General features: G+C 36.6%; 1 protein-coding gene across 1 annotated transcript in view; it reads left to right on the top strand.

The window, feature by feature from the left end:
- The first annotated feature begins 1,318 nt into the window (after nt 1-1,318).
- Nucleotides 1,319-11,376, top strand: part of LOC144467604 (uncharacterized) — a 14,115-nt gene continuing 4,057 nt past the window's right edge. The window contains exons 1-3 of the mRNA XM_078176491.1: nt 1,319-1,505; nt 5,986-6,112; nt 7,955-8,087. Coding sequence (XP_078032617.1) covers nt 1,319-1,505; nt 5,986-6,112; nt 7,955-8,087 — 447 coding nt within the window. The remainder of the gene's footprint in view (nt 1,506-5,985; nt 6,113-7,954; nt 8,088-11,376) is intronic.

Here is an 11,376-nt window from a genome sequence, read left to right as displayed (position 1 = left end):
TAATTCAATTTATTTGTTCCAATTTAAAAACTGGTTATACAGTTTTAAAAATGCACCAATACTTTTCCACGGCGTTGTGTGTGGCTTTGAAATCGTCAAATTGTCTTTAAAAGAAGTTTAACTTCACGAGAACAAAATCGTTTAATCAAACATGAACTAAATTAATGCTTTTGCATTAATCAGTATAAACGATGAAACTAAAACCATTCGATTGAAGGGGTTTGCATTCAAATCAGTGTTGGCCATCACACTCGTGTTTGCTTCTTTCTAATCGATTATTATGGTCGATTGTCTATATCTAATTTCGAGATGAAATTGAACCTTTATTGGTGTTTATAACCATACCTAAGGTCGTAATGTCATGTCAGACGGAAGGTCAAGAGTCATTGATTTTCGTGAAATAACAAGAACGTTTGTGGTATCGGAAGAAAGGTACTGGTTTCATTTTGTTGGACATTAAAATTCTATTAAGTTTTTATTAAAATTCTATTTATGTATAGCTGATACGTCGACGACACATGTTCCTTCAAAATGTGAATTAATAATTTTAAGATCTTAAACATATCTATCCGCACCTAATACTAAAAATGTCTCCATGAATAATGTACCATCTTAACTAATATTTTATATCGTTACTTCCTACCTTGCATGTAGTTATTTTCAAATTATAACAATAGTGGCCTAATGAAATGCAATATTGGACAAAATGAATGTCCATTGAATGGACAAAAAGTGATGCAAATGAGATTAGAGAAAATAGTATGGTCCATAAGAAGATGAAAAAGAAACATAATGAAAATCAATTGTCGTTACTGGTTTAACAATCTTTTTAACATAACAACAACATTAGAAAATACTCCAGTGGAAAATCAAACTGCCTAGTTTTCGACTAGTATTCGATTTCGTCCATTACAAATTTACATCATTCACCATTCCGAGGAGCAACGATTCTCTTTGTACCCGTATCAACAGCAGCAACACTAAAACGTGTAAATCTTCTGATAGAAGACGCAACACCCCCGATACGAATGATCAATTCTAAGCAAACTTTATTCAATAATTATGTATAGTGAAATAGAGAAAAGTTTTGTAGCTCGCAAAGGAGTGCTAAAACCCATAACGCGTAACCCAATTTACGCGATCGAGTTGGAAAGCTTGAAATGGCTGGTTATACCGCGTCGATATGATTCAGTTTCCCGCGAAAGAAATGGGGAAAGTTTCCTTTTCTGAACAGCCGGGATTGCTTCTTCCGGATAGCAGTTTGGGGTACGTTCTCAAGCTTGATATCAGTAACTTAATTAATACAATTACAGGAAGGATGGAGACACAACCACGGTATCTCGAGGAGCAATTGCACAGAAAGGAATCGGAAGTCTCTGAATTGCATAGGATTCTCCATGACGTTGGGACTAAGTTCATTCAACTCGAGCAGGCTTTTAAATCTAACTTGCTGGTACAGGCTAGGCGAGAAGCTGAGTTAGACAGTTTTAGAGACGAAGATCAAGGTAAATTCTATGGAACATTCTTCTTTTAATTTGACCGGAAACTGTCCTACCAGAGAACACGCTGACTCTCCAGGTATGTATCGAACTGCATAGTAGGTTACAGAGTCAAGGCGTGTTCTCTAACATACCTCTATAATCACCTGACTATCTTTTCTAACTGTAATGCTACAGCAAATTTTTTTGAAATCTGAAATCTGGTCCGAAATAAATAAATTCTAATGACTTAGAATTCTAAAATACTTTAATTAGTAGCGGAATCTGAGGTGTGCAATAATTGCAATCAAAGAACGATATACGAAATATTTAATATAGTAATCTAAATACATATAATAACGATAAACAAATAGAATTACATATTGATGAGATTTGAATATAAATGGAAGCTTCCCGTTCATCCAGAATTTAATAAAAATGCACTAACATTTCCAATCAAATTCTCATCTTAATCAAGTTTAACAATTGGTATCAGATTCAAATCAGAAATTTATATTTTACGTGTATCTCATTTCCACGTGTAATTAATATACATGAAGTTTGACACATTTGTACTAAAATACCGTACTAAAATATACTGATGCATACGAGATATATACAGGGTGTTTCAAAATTATACATACTCCGAGAAATGGGGGGTTCCTGAGGTAATTTCAAGTAACCTTTTCCTTAGCCGAAATGGAATCCGCGGCTTTGTTAACGAGTTATTAACGGATAAAGTTGGCTGCGCACGGACGATTTTTCGTGCTGCTGCGCTGCTGCGCTGACAGGAGAGACGGCCGCGTATTGGTTCTGAGCCGCGTTCGATCATCGAACAAGAATTTCATGAATTTCTTATTAATTTCAAAAATCCCACAAATATTATTAATAAAAAACTTACCAATTCAGTTGTAAATGTTGTAATCCAGAAGTTGTAATCCACGTATGTAGAACGGCACAGATTACACTAATTTTCACTTTCACTGTATTATTATTCCCCACTGATCACGAATTATTCAACAGTTGACACATGTCCGAAGTTTTCAACGTTATTTTGTGTGGCCCTGACAAGGGCCGATTAATTTCAAATACGGAGCAGTTATTAAGTAATTTCAAATACTTTTTAAAGAACGGTGAATTTATAGCGACGAAATCTGGAACAAAACTGACGTTCTCCACGCAGATGTTCACACAGACTATGTCGATTGTCACAGCAACGGACACTAGGTTTTAAAGAAATTTGAGATGCTCTGACGAAAAAAAAGGTTTTCCAAACTGCAACACGGTGTAAGGATTTTCAGACGAAAGCCAGACTGGTACGGCGGCAGCGTATATTCTGTCAATGGGTTCGTTCACGGAGGTCTCGAAGTGGTGTCCGATGGCACCCGATAATTTTGAGTCTAGTCGCATCGCGTCGAGTGGTTTGGCTATCGCAGCCGACCGTGTTTATCTCTTGTTGGGTCTTCTTGAGACCGAACACTATTTATATGAGATTATTTGATAAATACAGGAAATTAAAGGAGTAATAAGTTCTTTGCGACAAATTGACATACTGAATATTTGTCAATATCCTTAATCGTTGCAGCCGCTTAATTGACTACAGTTTCTTGTTAGTAGCTAACAGAGATGCTAAACTACGGCACAGTATGTCCGATGCCTGAATCGACAGCGTCAATGTACAGTTTATTAAACTATGCAACCATTATCGGGAAAAGTTTTTATCTTGCTGTAATTCTGTGCCGTCTTTACCATGACCTCGTCAAGTTTAGAGAAGCTTAGGTACCTTGTTCCGTCCTGCAACGGAATTTTGTTTCTTTATTATTTTATTTCCCTTCTTAAAAATCAGGATTCTCCAATTTGGAAGGTTTATTACTTTAGAACTTTTTTGCATCGTGAAATCGCATTAACAAATCGCATTTGGGTTTATATCACTCTGTTGTTAAAACCGTTCATAAAGAGATTTCCTTAAATTAGTTTTACAGGTTTATAATAGGGTCGCCAGATGGGCCGTGCCGGCTACTCGCTCGGATTTTTCCCGCTACCTACGTCACTACGAGGCCCGAGTTTTCTGACTTCCCCTTCTATGTCACCAGAAAGCAATCAGCGTTCGCGTTTTCTTGTCGAGAAAAGTATGAAAAGGGCAGAAAATTTGCCATAAAAACTTCAGTAAACTCCAGTATTCTTCAGCATCCTCAGTATCCAATCAGTTCATCATCAGTACAGTATCACAACATTATCGCCTGTATAGCAACAGTTCATTATCATATCGTATCGCTCGTATAGCGGTAGTATCGCATCGTAGACCATTCTCGTCTCTCATTCTGCCAGAGTCATTCAATCTTTCCACTTTAGATCATTCAACTTAGTCTATATTAATAAAGCACTTCAAGTTCAGTCTTCAAGGCGAAGACTCGCAACAAATCGATTAATTACAACATTTCTGCAGTTCGACTTCGTGATAGCTGTAGTTAATATATTCTGTAAATATATTCTTTACGCGAACAAGAAAGTCAGCTGTTCATATTTAACCCCTTGCACTGTTATGAGCCGAGGGTTAAGTTAGTAGTGCGTGACCGAGGATTCGTTAATTTATGGAATATAAAGTTGAAATGATTGAATTGTGGACGAGCCGACGTTTATCTCAACATCGATACCCACAATGACAGGACGGTGTGGACGAGCCGACGTTTATTTCACCGCCGGTGCCCACAGGAAGGTAACTCGTAGATGAGCCGCCGTTTATTTCACCAGCGGGTGTTACGAGAGAGGATAGGAATTTGTGTGCAAAGGTGAAATAATAGAATTGTGGACAAGACGACGTTTATTTCACCGCCGGAACCCACAGGAAGGTAACTCGTAGATGAGCCGCCGTTTATTTCACCGGCGGGTGCTACGAGGGGGGTTAGGAATTTGTTTGCAAAGGTGAAATGATCACGCACTGAGAAATGCGGGGGTTCGTACAGCCTGACAGTTTTGACGAGAATTATACGTGGTCTATGCCCTGCCGACTTTGGTTACGTATTGCCCGGCGAGGGATGAAAACGTGCCCCTTTTATACCCCGAAATTTGGTGGTTTTTTCTATCCCTATGTGGTTTCGTGGGAGTCTAATGCGCGGGAAGCCGCGACGCGCGGGGCCTTCTGTTTATGAAAAAGCGCTGGTCGCCACCTAACAGTCGCTGCAGGGGAGATAAGAATTTCGAGGGATACAGAATTGGAAAAATAACGCGGTCTGAACGGGTCCGTACGTAACAGCAGTACAACTTCTTTCACGCTGCGTTGATCAGTACTTGTATTGGCTTTTTCTACTTCCGTTCCTAGACATTGATAACAGAAGAATTCAATTTCATTTCGATTTTGAAGGAATTAATAATATTCATATTTATTGAATCTAGCATTGAATAGTTATCACGAGTTGGACTCGTTATTATAATGCAAGGGGTTAATTAGACGAACAGCGGTACTAATCTATTCCGTCGCTCAGCGTAATCGGCCTTACAACCCGAGATGTAAGTTATATATCTATACTATATAACTTACTATAATATAGTATTCTATAGTAATAACTCACTATAATATGTAGTTAATATGTTGTAACTATAATATGTAGTTAATATCGCGGAATATTCGTACTGTAACGAGTTGATGGGCGTTACAAATGAAAGGAGGTCGTGCGTTTATAAAACTCAACCGAAGTTTATTAATGTATGGTACTTTGATGTCGCGTGGTTTCGATCTCGGCAAGATTAAGACTCGGAATAAGAATAAAAATAAGATGTCCCTTGCTCCAACTATTTATATGTGTTTCCCAAATTAGCCACGCCTTTTTGGAAACTTGCGGGTGGTAACTTTCTCTACCCAGTTTTGGCGGAGGAGAAAGGTATTACCCTGATTGCTTTGTTGGACTGCACTGGCCGTTTGGCCGGGTAGCGGTACGCGACGTCACGGCCGGCGACGTTTCATCAGCTAAGTCTGCTGTGCACGCGAAAGTAATAGAAAAGTAAAGAAAGAAAGAGATAAAGTAATTTCCGTACTTACAAACGTCAAGGAAGATTTTTTCCGCCAAACCCCTGGTATCTGCAAGCGGATTGTTGGAATGGTTATTATGGTCGCCGACCGTGTGCCACTACACCACACGCGTGTCGGTCCATATTCGTAACAATACATTTCACCCAATGGGAAACCATCTCATTTCAATTCTTGAACTTGATATACCAAATTTCTAGAATAAAAGATATTAAAAAATGTGAACTTTGAACAAATTTTTGATGTAACCTTGAAATGCCAGAAATTGTTTGACTTCATGCGTGGACATAACGACTCCTGTTTCGAAGTTTGATTAAAAAAGTGAGAAGGAACATTCTTCAAACTTCTTGAAATGCATTTTTATTGAGATTCAAGTGGTTGATAAAAATATAGGATGTAAAAATGCGGAGTTTGGGTAATGGAACGTCCTACGGTAGAAGAAAATGAACTTTATGGAAACTAATGCCAAACTGATTCTTTTAGTGCTCCGGAAGGTTAACGGTGACACTCTACAAACGACAACAGAATTGAGTTCGAGACTAATGAATACCATCATTGAAAGGGATCATTGGAAAAACACTTTCTTCCAACAAAGAGAATTCATAATGAGGTATGTCGAACATAATTGCTATCAAATCCTGCCATTCTTTTATGTTTCATTGTTTGTCTCTAGAATCTAACTTATTAGTATTATAAATCAATAAAAAAATTAAAGGTAAATTATATTAATAAAATCAATAAAAATTATAAGCAAATCAAAATTAATAAGAAAACATTCAGAACATTATTTCTATCAATTATTGGATTATTACTTAGTGGAAATACTTTTAAACATTAAGAAACGAATACTATCAATATTTGCATTGTGTGGATACTATATGATTAATTAAAAATAAGTAAAAGAGACGGAAAACAATAAAAAGCAACTTATGGATAGTGATAAACTATATGAAGCTGTTAGCAAGTATCAAAAACTATTACAAAATATTAGTACATATTAAAAACAATTGCAAAGTATTAATAATTATTGGAAATGGTAAAAAAATTAAAAACAATTTAAAACAATTTTGTGCATGAGTAAATAAATAAAATGTAATACTATTAGATTATTGTTAATATATTCCAGTATCTTAGGTAAACAAAATGTTTTACTTAACACAAGATTTAAAAAATCGTATCTACGTACTAGTCGCAGAGAACTATTATAATCATTATGTATTGATCAGCCTCCGTTAATATTACGTAACTAATATAAGAGAAATTATTTATTCAGTTCAAATTTAATCTATTTGAATGTTTTTAACAATATTATTATGTTTATACATCTAAAATTATAATTTAATTTAAATATTCATTACATAAACAATTTATACAAATTCCAGAATAATATTTTTCCAATGACACAAAATTGGTGTGGGAAAAGAAAGAAATTATGAAATTTTTACCTACATCCATGAATTGTATAATGCTGTAGATATACAGAGTGATTCAAAATTATACATACTCCGGGAAATAGGGGGTTCCTGAGGTCATTTCAAGTAACCTTTTCCTTTGCCGGAATGCAATCCGCGGCTTTGTTAACGAGTTATTAACGAATAAAGTTATTAACGAGTTATGAACGAAAATTGCGAGCCAGCCGACTGAAGCCCGTCTCGCTAACAGGAGAGACGGTCGCGTATCGCTTCTGAGCCGCGTTCGATCATCGAACAAGAATTTCATGAATTGTTTATTTTTTAGTTTTTTTCTTTTTCAATTTTTTAGTTTTTTCTTTTTCAATTTTTTAGTTTTTTTCTTTTTCAATTTTTTATTTTTTAGTTTTGTTGCAATTAACAATTATCAATGACGAAGATGTTAATTCATTTCAGATAATCATTATAATTGATGAAAACAATGTTTACTTTTGAATAATCATTACGGATCATTAAAACTATGCACATTGGTTACGAATAAGCACTATCGTCGGTCGGAATTTTATTATAGAATATATTAGAAGAACTGAAGAATGTCCTTACATTCTCCGTAATGTATTGAAAGCATAAGAAATGAAATAAGTTTTCATTTAACTTCTATTTTGAGCATTTAAACCAGAAAATTTTTGTTTTGTGTAAAAATTCACAGTTTACATATTAAAATGATCCTGGAAAAGAAGTCTGTTCCTAATTCAAACAAGTGCATTAACCATGTCAAACAATGTCAGACAAATATGTGGACAACAAATAGTTGCAGAAGAATAAAAAAGTATGTAGCTTCAAAACTTTACAATAAAGTCAAACGACAAACAGTTAATGAATATTATTTAATTTAATAATTGCGCAGAAATTTCGGGCTCATTTGTTATTATATAAATATCTCAAATTTCTACAAAATTAACATAGACTAAAAATAACGGAAATGAGATATTAACACGTGTTATTATATAATTAAGAGTGTTATTATCCCAATTTATTTCTAGGAACAAAATTGACTACGAGAACGCGATAGCTTCAGTGAAACAGGAATGCGAAGACATTTTGAAGATATCACGAGAAACTACAGAGAAACAATTTCACGAACTAATTGAGCTGTATAATGGAACTAGAGAAAAGGTACATTAAAAGCTATAGTAAATCTCGTGCCTTAACTGTCCTCGATACAGAAAAAATATCATGTACAAGTTAAAATACTTGGAGCTATTACATGTAGTGATTATTGGGTATGGGAAGAAAGTTAGGTACAGAATTTCGACGAAAAAAGAAATTAGAAATAACATAACGTCTAAAATTGTTTTACAGATTAATTTTAATATATCGTCCAGAGCCTCATTTAAATGGAATTATTCTTTCTAAAATACAAGAAATTCTGAATTTTATTTCTTCTTATCCATACATGTGTACAGAAACAAAAAATTAGTTTTTGAGAAAAAAGATTAGATGGCATAAGTAATAAACATTAAAACAAGTCGGCATAAGTAATTTATCGCAAAATTGACCAAAACCTTGAAAACTGAAAGTCAAAAATTAAAATGTTTTGCTTGTTTATATAAATTATACTATTTATTTATAGTAATTTACGTAAATGTAAATTTTGCAATGTCTCGGAAGTAGCATAATTTTAGGACATCCTGTATATGTTCCTACAGATTTAATTAAATTATTTAATCGAAATAGAAAACACGATAATATGTTTACAGTTTCGGTGAAAAACATTTGTTTCCGATCATCTCTTCCGATCTTTGTTTCATTGTATCTAGATGAGTAGATACAGAAGATATTTAAAATTTCTTCAGTAGTATTCTGACTAAAATCAAAAAGTTTCGAACGCAATACCGGTACCTACGTGCATCGTAAACGAACTTAAAAATCACTTTTTTAATTGATATACATTCACTCTGACATTGTAGCCAGCTTTTGTACAGGCAATGCATCGAAAAAAGTGCATCTTCAGAAAATGCCACTTTTCGGATACGTCCAATCGAACTTGTCACCTTTTCGTTGCCTCTTGCATATTCAGCGTTTAAGCGAAATTCCAGGCAAACTCGAATGTACACTTTCGCGTGTCTGCACCACGATTTTCATTGTTACGTACAGAGATTCTCTCCCGACGTTTTCCTTTCCTTCTTGAGGGCATACGCTAGATAACGTCGGCGGTGAATACGGTTCTTTCTTCCAAAATTAGAATATTTAATCAAACGTATAGGCGCGAGTTCAAGAAAGGTCACTCGTCCCCGATTCTCGGTATCATCCGCGGTATGATCTGGTCACGTTGGCCCAGTCCCCACTACAAAAATTTCTAGTTCAACTGCATATAAAAGGGCAAAGATTTTTCTCCAGATTCATGAAATTCTTATTTGATGATCGAACGCGGCTCAGAGGCGATACGTGACCGTGGCTTCTGTCACCGAGACGGGCTTCAGCCGGCCCTGCTCGCGTGCGCAGCAGCATGAAAAATCGTCCGTGCGCAGCCAACTTTATTTGTTAATAACTCGTTAACATAGCCGCGGATTGCATTTCGGCAAAGGAAAAGGTTACTTGAAATGACCTCAGGAACCCCATTTTTCGCTTTGACCATAATTACGGATCACCCTGTCCATATGTAGGGTGTTCTGGATGCGATGTGGAAGGGAGGATGGATGACGTGGAGGACGATACGGCGGGCGAGGTCCAGGAAAGTAACGCGCAGGAGCTGGCGGGTTTAAGGGTCAGTTTAGGTTGATGCGTAATTTGTTATACCGTTCTTACTGACTAATCGGGATGATTTGGAGTTAAAGATAGACGAGTTCGTCTATCTAACAGATAGGCGGATGGGTATCTAACAGGGTCTTTCGTCTGTATGCAATTTATGTCATTCAAAAGTGCTACAGAAAATGGTCCAGGTCAGCCTTCGACGGTTACGGTACCGTCGCGTACTCGAGTTGAGGCGACCTTTCGGAAATACATTTATGACACGCCCCGCTTGTTAAAAAGGCCTAAGTTTTGAAAATGGTTATTTTGGAAGTACTCTCAGAAATCTCGATTTTACGACACGTTGAGATTATTAAGGAAGACGGTAATGACATAAGCACGCTAACTGCTTGCCAGATGTAAAAAGGTTTTATTCTCGAAAATAACCTTTGTCACGTCCGTGTGATACGGGGCGCTTCTACCTGAAGATGACTCCTGCAACTTTGCGTCATCTCCTTGACTCATCGGTGGTGAAGCAGAGTTCAACCCTAGACCCCTGCGTCATCTCCCTAAATCACCGATAACAACGCAGAACTCAACCTCGGACTTCCGCATCATCTTTTGACTGATCAAAACATGCCCTTTCCACCCTAAGCTTTTGCGAACGGCTATCTTATATAAACCCTAAGAAACACAATAAACCAGAGTCAGTCAGACAGAAACCACCGACGCGTTTATTTCGCCTTCTGAACCTTCAACTAGCGTATGCGTACGTTATAAGTCGCGTTCTTAAAACATCATCGGTGTTAAATAATAAAGAAGTACATCGAGTTCTGTATGCGTACAGATCCTTTTCCTTCTGTGTGTTTATTTGTGTTCCGTTCCGTGACATCCGTGTCGTAAACCCCGTTAACCAGAAACTCCACGTGTTTGTTCCTTCGGGATGGAACAATTGTTTTTCTCCATCTCGAAACTCTACTAAACCTCTCAAAATAAATTGACATAAGCAACGGCAGTTTATCCATCGAACTTCCTGCGATTTCAAGTTCATTTCGTGCTTGATACAGATCATATTTGTAAAGCAGCTGGGTGAACACAAATCTCGACCGTTCCGCGTGATTAATTGGGGAAGTGTCTCACTTTTCCCTGAACTTTTCTCTTACCCTGTCCACGTTTCTTCGTATCGTTCTCATCTTTCTTTCTTTTCTGTTTTTTTTTTCGCTCAGCCCACGATATCCGTCTGTGCTTGCGACAATTGTCCAACAGAAGGCTATTCGCGTGAAACGAAGTTAACTCGAAAGTTTTATTACCGTCGGGCATTACCGAGATCCAGATCTAGCTTGACTTCGTCTTCTGGACGCAATACTACGCGCCATCATTCTTGATCCGATGCAAACCCTAGAAAGGAAGTAAAGCGCGATGGAGGTTGTTAAAGCGTCAATGGCCTGTCGCAGAAATTCATCAGTCTCTAAGGTGGTTGTAGTCATGTTTTGAGACATTGCCCGTTTGTCTGGAACATGTGACGTTACAACGAGCACTTCGCAACAACCCACAGTAGTATCTTCACTCAAAAATTTGATCATAATTCATAAATTCATGCAACTTTATGAAGTATATATTAAATTGGAATATGACAAAAAATGTAAATTTTGAAACGAAATATGAGACAATATCGACATTAGTATTAGTTGTTGTATTCCCGATCGTGGAAATTAATGCAACACTTAATTATTTT

Source organism: Augochlora pura, chromosome 3, assembly GCF_028453695.1.
Source record: "Augochlora pura isolate Apur16 chromosome 3, APUR_v2.2.1, whole genome shotgun sequence".
Classification (NCBI taxonomy): domain Eukaryota; kingdom Metazoa; phylum Arthropoda; class Insecta; order Hymenoptera; family Halictidae; genus Augochlora; species Augochlora pura.
This window is presented reverse-complemented; position numbering and strand designations above follow the sequence as displayed.